This window comes from Alexandromys fortis, unplaced genomic scaffold (genome assembly GCF_014885135.2).
Source record: "Alexandromys fortis isolate MF-2015 unplaced genomic scaffold, M_Fortis_MF-2015_v1.1 scaffold_75, whole genome shotgun sequence".
Taxonomy (NCBI): Eukaryota; Metazoa; Chordata; class Mammalia; order Rodentia; family Cricetidae; genus Alexandromys; species Alexandromys fortis.
This window is the reverse complement of record NW_026067956.1, coordinates 2,622,271-2,636,789: the sequence shown is the minus strand read 5'-3', so window position 1 is coordinate 2,636,789 and position 14,519 is coordinate 2,622,271. Positions and strand designations below refer to the sequence as shown.

The 14,519-nt window shown below is 44.6% G+C and overlaps 1 protein-coding gene across 3 annotated transcripts in view; it reads left to right on the top strand.

Moving 5' to 3' along the window:
• The window catches only part of Pinx1 (PIN2 (TERF1) interacting telomerase inhibitor 1), a 58,328-nt gene that overhangs the window by 6,427 nt on the left and 37,382 nt on the right, over positions 1-14,519 (top strand). For 2 of the 3 annotated variants that reach the window (XM_050152318.1, XM_050152319.1), the window contains 3 exons: positions 589-667; positions 3,513-3,605; positions 9,445-9,521. In XM_050152318.1, the coding sequence (XP_050008275.1) occupies positions 589-667; positions 3,513-3,605; positions 9,445-9,521 (249 nt within the window). The remainder of the gene's footprint in view (positions 1-588; positions 668-3,512; positions 3,606-9,444; positions 9,522-14,519) is intronic. The other variant, XM_050152320.1, reaches the window with a different exon arrangement.

Sequence of the window (14,519 nt, the reverse complement as noted above, 5' to 3'; positions counted from 1 at the left end):
TTAAATTTATTAAATAGTATTTTTTGATGTTGGTTGTAGGTGCCACAGTAGAGAAGCTCACCAAGATGCTAAGCCTTAATTTTCCAAAAGAGCAGAGAGTTACAGCCTTCTTGGAAAAAATTGATACCCAACTAGCTCACTCCACTTACTTTATTCAAACATATATATACAAGGTTAAATTGGAGCTGGGAAAGGTTCTAACTACCAAAGTTATCTTGCTCTTGCAGCTCATGAGGGCAGATGACCCACACAAATTGTGGCTAGCCATAATCAAAAGTAAGAACTCTACATTTGCCAGGAGTGTCTTCGGACCAAGGTTGGTGCAGGTGTATGTAGCACCAAGTGTCAGTTCTCCAGAGAGACAACAATTCTTCAAGGTTTCAACAGTCTTAAAACAATTTCTCAGCCTCTGCTGACTAACCCAAACATAGCAACAACTTTGCTGAAAAAGCCAGACACAAAGGCTTTACTATAGACTTTGCTGCAAAATAATACAATTTCATATTAATGGCCAGATTTCTGTTATATCTCTGTGTCAGCAGCATAGTAAGCTTTAGGCTTGCTGCTCATACTTTTTGGTGCTTCTAGGACAACTGGATTGCTCACCAGGATGACTTCAACCAGCTTTTGGCAGCACTCAACACTTGCCACAGTCAGGAAACAGCAGGTAAGGACACTCACGCTGCTTCTCCCCCCATCAGAATCACTTTCGCTGTGGACCTTTCTGACCCGAGAGCTGGATGATAGAAGCGTTACCAGGACTCAGTACTGTCACTGAATGAGCTGTCCTCATCCCAGCTTTGGGCATGTTACTGGCATCTGGTGATGCAGAACTGTGACTACACGTCCTGCAGAATGGACAGCTGTGCCCCACAGCAAAGAATGCCTAGTTTTCTGGGAGGAAACACCAGGGTCTGAACAGCCAAGGAAGGGCACATGAATGCTTCTAGATACTGGTAGTGCTGGTAGTCTAACCCTGGGAGTAGGGATGAAGGGGTTCACTTTATAATTCTTCAACTGTATAGGGTTTTTTTGTTTTGTTTTTGTTTTTCTGAGACAGGATTTCTCTATATAACAGCCCTAGCTGTCCTTGAACTAGCTCTTGGAGACCAAGCTGGCTTTGAACTCAGAGATCAGCCTGCTTCTGCCTCCTGAGTGCTGGGATTAAATGTGTGCACCACCACCCTGGCTAACTGTATAGGTTTTTAATTATATCTGTATGCTATGCACATATTATGATAAAAGAATTGTGAACATTACTTGTCTTTCTGGCAGACTTAAAATACAGCATATACAATTAATGCTACATAAAGACTAAAATGAAAGTTAGCTATCAAGTGGCAGATTGGTCACCAGAGAGTTCACCTTAGTGAGTATCTGGTGATCTAAGGGTCATGACTATGGCATCACTCAAGTGTGAGGTGCCTTTACCACCATTGCCCGCATGGACCTTTGAACCTGGGATCCTTTTCTCAGAGATGCCCACACCCTTGTTCTTAACCAGAGAAAACTATTTTGCATTAGGTTTGGCATTGTTACTCTTAGTGCTTGGTGCCTCAGAGAGTGCTTGTGATTTTCAGGCCACAGAATTCCAGAATTGATCTGCTCCAAGACCTCACAGAGATCTTGGATGGGCTGCATGGATAGAGGTTCTGTCTCCTGCAGTCTGATGGTATCATGATCACCATTTCCTAGGTGAGAGGTACTGTTTTAGTAGTACTGGGACCCTGTCTCACTCAGGACAGGCCTCCTTTGTCCCTCACTGATGGCCAAAGCTGAGCAGCGTCACTGCAACAACACCCCTATCCCCTGGACTGTTTAAGTGTTTAAGGCAGTGGTCTTTCCGAAGGTCCCAGAGGACTGAGAGTTTTTTCAGGAAGGCTGTGACTGACTTCACAAATGACACTTGCCTTCTTCATCCTCCTCCAGGATTAATCTCCCTGGGCTTCCTTTTCCTTGGTGCCCACAGCTGGGAGTATTTTAAGTGATGTCAAAACTGCAGCTGCTCACCTGTAGATAACTCCAGTCCAGACCACTAGAGGGGGCCAGTAGCTTCTTCCACTGCCATCCAGAACTGAAAGGCGCTTTCAGAAGATTCCCTTTGGGGAAGGCCTCTTCCCAGGATAGACCTGGAGAGCTAACAGGTTATTTTCCTACTGTGCCATCTTTTTTGAATGTGATGTCTTCATCCACATGAATTTTCACCACAGCCACACATTGCTTGCATCCAGTGGTAGATGGCATAAGAACCTAGTATTCTTTTCTGTTGTTAAGATTCCTTGGTAACTTCAAACTGTTTGTCTTCGAGCTAAGCAGACTGTGTTGTCCTGTTGTAGAACATAAAAATCAAAATGTTCTTTTAAATTTCATTTTTAAAAGTTACCTTGTTTTACACATATGGGTGTAGTAGGTGTTTATAATCCCAGCGCTTAAGAGGAAGAGTAGAAGGATCAGAAGTTCAGTGTTAACCTCATGTAAATTGCCAGCCCACATTACACGAACAGAAAAGAGAGCAGGTGCTGGGTAGATTGTTGTCCATAAAGCACCTGTTGCACAAGAGTGGAGTCCTAAGTTCAGATCCCCAGCAACCTCACCAAAAAGACCAGTGTGTAACTGTATCCCCTGTACTGGGAGAATGGAGACTAGAGAACCTCTGGTGCTCACTGGCCAGCCACCCTTGCCAGTCACTGAGTTCTAGGTTCAGTGATAGACCCTGTCTCAAAAAATGAAGTATATCAATATGCAGAAAGACACCTAGCATTGTCCTCTAGCTTCCACATGCGTGTGCACAGTTACACATGCAGACATTCACGTGAATAAGTACCCATATGCATACACGGGTGCATGTACACACGGGAAACTGTACACTTAGGCATGTACTGACAGGTCTACATTAGCATTTTGATGGCACTTTCTCATAGTAACTACATATTGCCCTTCTGATATTTTGCCACTCATTATTTTAAGTATTTTGGGAGGGAAACTGGCATGCTGAGCACAGTGGTGTAGGGTGTGCACTCCCAGTAACCCATGCTGAACACTGAAAGCTGAAGCACCTGTCTTCTCAGTTCACAGCCAGCTCTGCTTCACATTCTGTTGAAATTCTAGGAGCTCCTGGGGGAGAGCATGGCTCCCTGTTATGTGGCTCAGTGGTCATGTTGAGATTAACCCACCATTCTTTACTGCAGATGATTAAATGATATTCCAGTATCAGGCTGTGTCAGTGTGAGCTCAGCCATATTGAAAGGCTTTGGGGTCACCTTGGTGGTGTACTGCTATAGATAAGTGCCGTGAATAGTCATATGTAAATTTTGGTATGAAGACATATTTTCATTTCTCTTCTTTATTAGAGAGAGCCTTGCCTGATCTGTACTTTAAAAACCAATCCCAATCCTTTGATAACGGTTTGGTGATAAATGATGGCACTCCCATAAAATTGTATGTAAGAACTCATCAGCCTTTCATGCAGAGAGTGAGTTACATGGTGGTTAACGCTTTTCTTCTTTTTACAGATTCCTCAGACAACAAGGAAAAGAAATCTTTTAGCCTTGAAGAAAAATCTAAAACCTCCAAAAACCGGGTTCATTATATGAAATTCACGAAAGGTAAGAGCAGGCATTCACCTGGTGAAGTGTGTATGTTGGCACTGGGTTTCCTGGGGCATTGTGACTTCTGCCCAGTGCTGCAGCACGGGCTGCTTGTTTGAAGTCCTGAATGGAGCAGTCTGGTCTGCCTGGTGGGTTGATCTGCGGCAGCCCTGGGTGGCAGGGGCTCAGTGCCCATGCTGACTTGCCAAGCATCTTACTGAAGTGCAAATTGGGGTGCGGTGGTACCAAGAGAAGCCCAGGGAAGGCTTCAGACTGGGCAGGTCCTGTGTGGGCTGTGATGAAAGTCTGTCTATTTAGAGAAAATGGGAATTCTGTGTAGCTAAATCAAAGATAATTTAAATTTTCTGTTCTTTAATTTTACAGCTTGTATACTTTATTTCAGTTCTTAGTGGTTGTGGTGGATAGTCCCTGTTTTGACAGTTGGCTCATTAATTATATCAAAATCTTCACTGTAGTGACTCATAGTCCTAAGGTGACCCTTGGAATCATCTACACAAGTTCTCCATCTCATGGAGTATCTCTATAGGCATCCCATGGCTGTGGCCAGGGTGGTGTTGAGGAACGGGGCAGTTAGAAGTTGGGCAATAAGCCCTGCCTTGCTCATCACACCTTCCCCATGGAGCTCATTGTGAGTACAACTATTCTCTGTAGCCATTAGGTGGCAGTCGTGTACAGATGAGAAGCCTTTACCTTACTATAAACAAATCCCAGATTTTCTGCGTATGGTCACAACTATCTATTATATGCAGTACGTTATGGATGTTAGGTGTAATGGTTACTGTTCTGTGACATCCGTCACTATTTGATTGTTCTTTGGCATATTGGATGTCTCTTTCTGCCTCTGTGCCGGAAAAGGTATATCTCTTCATCTTGGTCTTGGCATTTGGGGGATTGCTTAACTCCCATAACCTGCCTGAGTAGCAGTGGGAGACAGAGTCTGACTGGACATTGTTGACAGTAGCTGTCCTTTAGGGCCAGGGCCCCAACAAGTAGAACTGTGCTTGGAAGACATGAAAGGTACGGCAGAGCCTAGAGTTCAGGAGCAGAGTGCTAAGCTCTGTGGGAGAACTGGAGTCTCCTTTCTTCTCCACTTGTGGTTTTAATTAAACTCCTTTGTGCTATCCCTTTCTTTTTGACAGGCAAATGCTCTTGTTGGAAGCCTCTGAGGCGTCTAACCAGGGCTTATCTCTAACATACCATAACCTGCTGTAGGACAAAAAACTGCTTTACTGTCCCCGTAGTCCTTTGGAGGTGAGGAATGGTAGCCCCTTAAACAGCTTTCCTTTTTTCGTTAGATGCTACAGGAAGACTAGAGACATTGCAGAAGGCTGTTGCAGATTTGGACGACATACAGCCTTTTCTTTTCCCTCCAAATTAATGTAGTCTTCTGATTGTCCTTTAGTCCCTGACTGCATGCCTGCCTTCATCCGAAGCATTTGCTGAAGTTAGGAGAAACCTCTCTAAGGTGCTCTACTCTGCTGGATACTGGCTGTGTCTACCTGTTTTCTATTTCTAGTTCAGCCACTCCCTTGCTGGTGACCCTGTCACCTCTTGATGCATTATGCCTTCATTTCTCTCTCACAGGAAGGTTTGTACATTTAACAGCCTTGCTCGTGAAGAAAGGAGGCCTTGGTGTACAGAGAAGGCAGCTGGAGGTGTATTGGGCTAGAAGGAGAGGAGGTGTCAGGAAACAGAGGGCCCAAAGGCTGGGAATAAGAAAGAAAGAGGAAAAGGAGTGAAAATCCAGGCAGGACAGGAAACAGCAGATCCCACCATCTGCACTGTCCAGTGGAAGGTGGTGTTCTTTCATTTCCTAAAAGATGTTTCTTTTCACTTGGTCTTGTCTCTGGGTGTGAATGATAACCATGAACTGTCTTAAAGGAGCCTGTCTGGGTCAGAGGAAGCTGGCTTCTGGCTGCTGCTCTCCCAGACACATCCCCAACTATTTCCCTTCCTTCAAATTCTGTTTCCTCTTCTGTAACATGAGGAGGTATTTGCAAGCTGCCATGAAGCCCAGCTAGACTCTGGTCTGTGGTTTGTGAGACGTGACCCTCCGTACGGAACTCACACTTTTCCAACCTTGTGGAAAGAGGACCTTAATGTTAACAATGGAAGTTTCTAGTTCCCATTGTTAGTAAGAGTGAGTCACGTGGTAAGCCCCTGTGTGTTCCAGAAAACTAAAATGTAGCAGGGTGGCACTCTGTATAGCCTGCACATGACCTTCATAGAGCAAGGGCTAGCCATTGTGGTGTACGCCTTTAGTCCCAGCACTGGGGAGGCAGAGGCATCCAAGGCCAGCCTAGTGGTCTATACAGCGAGTTTCAGGATAGCCAGGGCAACATAGTGCGACCCTGCCTCAAAGAAACTGCAAAATACCTGGCCAGAGCAGATGGTACTGTAGTATCTGCTACTGCCTAAATTCTGCCTATATCATTTTAGTCCTGATGCATAGTTACTTCTTTGTGTAGCTTCTACTTGATGGCTTTTGTTTGAAATAATTAATTATGTAATTTTAAGTTACTATCAACCATATTTGTTTAAAATCTAGCTCTCCCACAGTAAGACTATGGTTGTAAGGGGCATTGCTTTTTTATTTAATTTAGTCTTACTGACTGAGTTATGTAAATAAAGTTTGAAATAACTGAAGCTACCCAGATAAACCTGTTTTGTTTTTATTTATTTTACATTCCAACCACAGTTCCCCTGCCACCCCTCTTCCTGCCCCCCCCCCGCCTCATCCTTAGCCCACCCCACATCGACCCCTCCCAAAGGGTAAGGCCTCCCATGAGGAGTCAACAAAACCTGTCACAGTAAGTTGAGGCAGGACCAAGTCCTTCCAGCATCAAGACTGAGGGAGGCATCCCACCATAGGGAATGGGCTCCAAAAAGCTAGCTTGTGCACCAGGGATAGATCTTGTTCCCACTGCCAGGGGCACCTCAAATAGACCGAGCTACACGACTGTTTCCCACATGCAGAGGGCCTAGTTTGGTCCCATGCAGGCTCGGATTCCCAGAGCTTGGCCTGGGGCTTGGCTGTGGATCTCTGAATCTGGTTCCATTAGTTTCTAGATGAAGGGTCTATGATGACAGTTAGGTTGGTCACCTATCTGATTACAGGGGAAGGTCATTCAAGCACCTTCTCCACTATTGCTAGGGATCTTAGCTGGGGTCATCCTTGAGGAGTGCTGGTAATTTCCCCAGCACCAGGTTTCTCCCTAACCCTATAGTGACTCCCTCTATCAAGATATCTCTTTCATTGCTCTCCCACTCTGTCCCTCCTCCAACTCGACCATCCTGTTCCCTCATGGTCTCATCCCCCATCCCCTCCCCTCTGCCACCTCCCTTCACCCCCAGTTTACCCAGGAGATCTCATTTTTTTAAATTTGCAAATATATTTACAAAGACAGCATTTCTTTAGGCTTGGGCTGCAGCTATAGTTCATTAATTTTGTATCTGTGTGTTATAGTCTATTTGCTTCCCAGATGCCAGACTGGAGGATGGAGTTGGCCTTTGTCAACTCTGGGAGTTACACTTCTTCTGGAAAACCTGATGGGAAACCTGTGATTCCTCTGTGAAACCCTACACCCTGCCCTGCATGGACTTCCTTATGTCTGTTTGACGCCTGGAAACCTTTTTTCCTGGTTCTCGAGATGCAGTTATGGCTGAGCTAAAACAGTCACAGCTAGACAGATAACATGTTTTCTGCCTTGTTCAATTTTTCTGTTTGTCATTTTGTCAAAGATCTATTTGTCCACAGTTTTCGTTCTGATTTTACCATAGTTCTGAAGTTACTATCCTTTTAAAGTTAATTTTTACTATGTGTATTTTATTCATAATTTCATAATGTATGTAAGTGATTCAACCAGGACCATTGTTGACTCTTAATTTCAGGATCCCACTGTCTTCCCATTTATCCCAGTTACAGGTTTCTTCTTTAATGGACTCTGACTCTCATTTCTCCTCTGTTTTCCAGATTAAATCCAGAGCAAGTCCTGTACAGCCCTGGTTTCTACATTTACTTCAGTGAACTTTGCTAGAGGATAGAAATTTCTGGTCCAAGAACCCACACCAGAACTCTAGAAACCCTAGCACCTCTTTGAACACTTCTACTGGCTTGGCAGCTTCCCTTTGAATCTGAGATTTGATTTGAATCTCGGTGTGTTTGTTTTTTCACATACTAGTTGTGAACTGTGACCCTGTGTTCTCTCCTTTGACCTTTTACATTTAATGAAATTGTTATAAAAAAGAGGCATGAATTTATGTTTCTTTTAGGATGCCACCTCTTTTTAGGGGCTGGGTTGAGGGGAATCGGTCAGTGGTTTGGAGGTTCTTGTTTGCTTTGGAATTGGGGTTTCTTTCATTGTATGGCACACTGACTTAGAAAGTTTGACCCTCTTGCCTCTGCTTCCTGCGTCCTTGGATGACAGTGTGCACCATCATGCTTGGTTTCTTGGTTTCTAAATCAAGTTAAACTGACTCACTTTTCTGGGCTACACTTTCACCGTGAATGTGCTTTGCAAGTAGGAAATGGATTGCACTGGTGACAGCTAAGGATAGGTGTCTGCCTCCCAAGAAGCCGCCCACTTCTCACTGCTGCAGCTGCAAGTTGGCTATGCTCCCTCTTTGGGTTATTGCCTGTGCCACAGTTTGTGATAAGCATCACTCTGTTCTTAGGTGGGTTCTCCTTGGCCTTTTTGAATGGGGTTCTGATGGGAGGAGAGCAACACTGGGAACCTTGCCATGCCTCAGGAACAGGTCGTGCCAACTGCACCATCTATTCCGGTACCACTGCCTCTGAAACTGGTTCTGGCACCTGGTTTCGCATCAAATTGAAGGGTGTTTTGTTTTTTCAATTTCATGGAGTCACTGAGCAGTGTCGTATTTGAATGCCCCAGTGCTCAATCGGTGAACCAGAACCTTCTAGGTCATGACATTACTTTGTCAAGTCAGTTTGCTGCAAAAAACCAAGAGCAAGGAACTGGTGACTGGAACTTGGCTTCCAGCTAGAAACCCGGATTCCTGTATGTGACCTGACCTCTCTTTCCAAGCTTAGCAGGCTTCACACGGAGGGTTGAGTTTTCAGATGCACTTTCCTTGAAGTTGATGGATGGGAATGGATCTGGCTGACTGCTCATAGGCTCCTGTTTAAAATTCCAAAGGGAATTTTAAATTAGTGGTTTGTGGGTTTGGAGTTGAGCTAGTTTCGTTTTTAAAACAGGAATCATAGATTCTTTGGATCCTGCTCTTACCAGAGCCATTTATTTCCTGTTGTCACCATGTAGCTTTCTGTTTAACTGGTAGAGCTATTACAAGTAAGAACATTTTAAAAGAAAAATTGAGCTTTGATTTGCTTTATTCTTTTAAAATTTTCCTTAGTTATTATTGAGCTCCTGTGACAAAAAAAAAAAAAAAACAGAAATGCGAGTGTTTAAAGGGTTTGAGGTATGAGCCTGTCAGAATATTCAGTTCCGCGTTTTGTAACCATCAGTAAATCGCCATTTCTCTTTGAAGGAAATGGGATTGTTTTGCAGAGAATGAACCCAACACCCATAAGGCCCACCTTAATGGCACAGCAAGCAGGAGGGTCACTTCTGAGTGGAGCTTTCTGTGCTGTCCATGTGCCAGGTTGTTTGCGGTCAGGAGGGGACTGGGCAGTTGTGGTCTTACGACGGTCACTGAAGTTTTGATCGTAGTCTGTGTTGTGCTCAGTGTTGGAAGGTCAGAGTCGGCAGCTGACCCTCTGCTACCAGCTGCTTTCTTCCAGGAGTGACATATTTCTACTTGTGCTTCTCATTTCAAAATGAATGGTCTTACTAGAAAGCTCTGTTGTTTCTAGGGAAGGATCTGTCCTCTCGGAGCGAAACAGACCTGGACTGCATTTTTGGGAAAAGGAAGAACAAGAAAGCTGCTCAGGTACCCAGCCCTGGGTTGCAGTGCTGTTTGCATGTTCTCAGTCTGTCTCTCCCCAGTGTCACAGCCAGCTACATGCCCCCACTCCCACCCTAGCCACAGATCCTGGGGTGGGGTGAGCAGTGGGTACACCTTCCCTTGTACATTGACTTGTTTCAGAACTGGGGACTACAAATGAACCTGTAATTCATAACCCTAATCATTCCATTGACCTGTGTATTGCACAAAACATTTGCACTATTTCCAAATGTAAGTGACAGCCCTTTATGCCATTCTGATGTGTAAATACTAGCGATTTTAGCTGAATTTCTGGAGATAATGAAAATTTGTTTTATCTAACAAAATCTGGGCTATATAGTTAACTATGGCTCCTGAGTGAGTCTGGCATGCCATGCTTATGTTCCTTTATTGGTTCCTAGGCAAGGTCCGTGGTGACCGTAGAGCAGAAAGACAGCTTTTATTTATCTCTAGCATTTTTCCAGACCGGCAGTTGTCTTTTTTCCCTGGGTAGCAGTTATTTGTTACTCGGTATTATGTTTAGAAACTTGAGAATTACCCATAATGAGAGATTTTGTTAAGCAATTCCTAGGTTTCCCAATCCCTTTCTGCCCAGCTCTTAGAGCAGGGTGAGCATGCAGGAAGCTGTTTTCTAGGACTCCCCGTGGCTGCTGAGTTATGTGGAAGGTGGCTGTCCTTGGTAGTGATGTGTTCTGACAGTGAAAGAAAAGAGTTAATTTTTTTTTAGATCAGAGGAAATGACACAATAGATGAAGTAGCATTGGGATCCCCGGAGCCCACATAAAAAGCCAGGTGGGTATGGTAGCCCACCTGTAATTACAGCTAGTGGGTAACATCGGGTTGGGGAAGGTGAACATGCCACAGGGAATCTCTGGGCTATGCCGGATGGTCAGGCTGCCTGAGATAGCAAACTGAATGAGAGACTCTGCCTCAGTATATAAGGTGGAGAGCAATAGAGGAAGACACCCAAAGTCAGCCTCAGACTTCCATCCCTCTATACACATGGGTGCACAGACAGACAGACAGACAGGCAGACATGCATATGCACACCACACACACCGCTCATATGAGAAAGAATTTCTTCTAGTCTTCAGCTGACCCGGGTGAAGACCTGCAGTGTGATAAGGGATGTGGCTTAAGAACACCAGGGCAGCCCTGAAAACAGCTGCACCAAGAGAGCAGCTCCACTGTCACCATGTGGCTGGGCGTCACAGGCCTCCAGGTGCCACACAGCCAGTAGTGGAGCTCACTGGTCTGTAGATGTTCTGAAATCTGCCGTCTCGTCCATGTCCACACCGAGGAGATAGACCCATGTGTGCAGCCACATGCATGCAGAAAAACAGTCTATCTAACTGTGCTTAGGACAGCAAGCCAAAGTTTCCCTATGCAGAGTCCTTTTGTCTTGGATATTGTTGGGTTTGCCTTTGAGTTCTGGGTGGTACAGTTGCACCGTCCTCAAAAAGTGTTGCTAAGAAACCTTACCATGTTACTTACAACAGTCTACACAGCCAAGGGCAAAAGGCCTTTGATCAGATTGGTTTGAAAATACTTCTTTTGGCTCCTCTTCTCACTTGGATTATTGTGCTTTCCTCCCTTGACCCTCATAGCAACACTGGCTTGAATTTATGTTTTGCCAAACATTGTGCCTAATGATTTCATTGTACCTAATGGAGAAATCTATCTACTGTATTGTACATGTGGACTTTTTCATCTGTCAAATACATGTAGCCAGGACAGTGAACAACTTAAAAAACAAAAGACTTGTTTTGTATCCAGTTCTGGGTTCCCAGCAGGTGCTCCAAAAAATATAACATATGGTAGGGGATAGAAATTTTATTGTACTTCCTCTTAAAAATTGGGCTTTAGTTGTTAAATCATTTTTTAAATGATGCCTTGCATAAATTTGGGGCTGGTATTAGAAATATCTTTTCCTTTAGGAGGTATTCATCAGCCTGCCTTCTACCATCTACTGGTGTCCATAGCAGATTCCTGGAAGGGGATTAGTGAATGAACGTTTGCTTGTGCTACTTTATGTTTTAAAAGATCAGTACAATTTGTCAAAAATCGGCTTTAAGGCAATTGTGTCCAGGCCGTCCCTGTTTATCGTTGCCATGGAAGTTAAAGCATCTGTTACTATCAGGCCTCTCTTCTAACTTTTCTGCTGGCTTTGCCGGTGCTCAGCATTTCTTCCAGCTGCAGAGGCTGTTGGGAGAAGCACAGTTCCTGGCTGTGTCTGGCTATTCAGAAGAACTTGCTTAATGAGTGAAGGAACGTCACACACTGCCAGTTACTCAAGAGAAATGGTAGTAAAATACATTATGCTGGGATGCACTGGATGGATGGCTACACCGGTCTGGTTTTCAGGTTCTTCCTTTCCCCAGCTTGGTGCTGTATTAGTAGGAAAACAGTGAAGGTGAAACAGAGCGCTCCCTAAATTGGATCTACCTGCTTCCTCCACGGAAACAAAGAAATGGCCCGATATACTGAATTGAAATTACTTGGGCTTTAGGAGAAGCTTGTTACCAATAGGAATTATGTGTATATTCCCAATATGGGAGGGGGGTGTTGGAGGGTATTTTTCTCCGTGTGTGTGTGTGTGTGTGTGTGTGTGTGTGTCCATCCCACAGTTTGCAGATTGAAGTGGAGACACTAAAAAACAAATTCCATTAGTTCCTATCTGGTTGAACTTCCTGATACTCCCTAGTTTGTTCCCCCTCTCATTTTCTCTCATTTTTTTCCCTCCCCCACCTTCCCAGTTTCCTTCCTCCATCCAGCTTACTTCCTGATTCAGCCTTATCACTAGAGAAAATACTCCAAACCCGTATCAAGGGTTGGAAATGTGTTGCTAACAGTCTCACTTTGTTTCTTTAAACAACAGGGCCTCTGGCATGGGTTTTTGGCAAGTAATTATCCATGTCTTCACCATATGACCTGACTGAATTAGAACCCCGCCTTTCTTGTGTACACTCACAATACCTAGTTAATGATGACTTTCTTTGCACAACTTCTGTGAGGTCTGTCCACTTATTCCATGTTGCACATGCACTTTGCTGAGTCTTGCTGATCATTAGATCTGAAAACTGCTTCCAAGCAGACCTCTGTTCTGTTGTTTGATTGGATTCATGAGGCATTTTAGACCATTCTTCTTCTTTTTGGTTTGGATGCAGTACCTTAAATCTCTTATGTGAAAAAATGATTACAAAAATAAAAATTCTTCAGAATGTTAAAATAGTTCTTACTTAAAATGTCTTTGGATTGGAGGCTTGTTTGTCTATTCGTTCTGGATTCCATGCTAATAATCTGTAGTAGTGAGCTAAGTTGATTTTGGTAAGTAATTTAAAGGATGTGACTGTCCCTTTCTATAGCATCCTGTGCCCACTTTGGTCATGCCCACCATGTCCTCACTGCAGAGATGGGTACCAGAGAGGCATGCACTCCTGATCTGCTAAGAACCTTTCAGTTAGAACAAATCTGGCCTAAGTCCATAAACATGCAATATAATACACGAGTTCTGCAATTGATTCATCTCCTCAGTAATGATTTCCATAATGTTTGTAACCATTTGGCCTCTGATAACAGTATCCAGATTCAGATAGTCTAAGTCTCATTAGAGGGTAGGCCATACAACCTGACCCCACATTAACCGCAGCTGAGACGTGTAGTATGGCATCTGCCCGAATGTGGCCAGGTGCTTCTGTGGGAGGGTTGTGCCTTTTGCTTGTTTGTTGCCTACAGACTAGTTTGTTACCTTCAGGCCTGGGTGCCGTGATTTAGAGGAGTGGTCAGAGACATAGTTGTGAAAAAGGTTTCTGGGATGTGTGTTGTGCGCTGGAACAAGTAGCAGAAGTGGTTGTGGTTCACAGGTGAGCACAGAAGGGAGTTTGTGCGGATGATTAGGAGTCTGGAGACGATAGGGAATCTGTGGGGACAGTTGCTCAGGGATTAAAGCAACCCAGAGTGACCACTGGCTAGCAGCTAAGAATATAGCATGGTCTGTTTCCAGCAGGAGTATTGTACAGATAAGAGTGACCAAAAGGCCTGTGAGCCCTCAGCCCCTAAGCTTTGATTCTGAAGGACAAGCACGTGGAATCACCTGTGTGACTTAGTGCTGATATCCAAGGTGTTTCATGTATTCCTGAGCTGCCAGCAACCATTGCTTGATTTTTCTTGTTTCTTATAGTGGACAGCTGGGCTTTGTCCATTTCTTTCTCTAAAGGGTGGATGTTAAAGATCTTGAAATGAACGTTCAAGATAGTGAGGTCGAGGATAAGGTAGTTATCTCGGATATTCCTAGTTTTTCTATAAGCTCAGTTTTCTTACCTCTGAACTAAGAGTGCTTGCTGCCAAAAGAGTGACTGTGTGGATGGGCTGAGGCTTTGGAGGCTGTGTGAGCTTGCCTGGAGCCGTGAGGTCAGTAGTCATCCCCCGTGAACTGCTGCACTGAGGAAACCCAACACCCACATGGAGACCCTGATCTCACTAATGGCAGGAAAGGCTACAAAGAACTAGGCAGGTTTTGAGGGCTTCGGTGCTTCTGGCACAGAAAAGACCTCTAACTCCAGTGCCAGAGGGGTCCTTGCTTGCCAGTGTGACTGAGTAATCTTTGAATCAAGGGAATGAAGGAAACGGCGAAGATTCATAAAACTGCATCTCCGATGCTGAGATGATGGCAGTAATATTCTCTGTACAGGCAGAGCACTTTTGTGTCTACTCTGATAGACAGCTAGTTGGGCCTTCGGCTGGTAGTGTTCTTCCATGTTTGTGTGTGGACTCACATAGCCTGCTGCTTCCTCCATCTCTCAGTGTGCTAAGCATGTCTCCTTTGCATTTGAACTTCTGCTTCCTTGTGCATTAGTGCCTGTCAGAAGCCTCAGGATGGAGAAGCCCCTTAGATCCTGTGGTGTGGCTCGGTGTGGTATGGCAGGAGTGGGATGGGGGGGGGGGGAGCGGACTGGTTGAGGGGGTCTTGCTAGCTCTGGATTC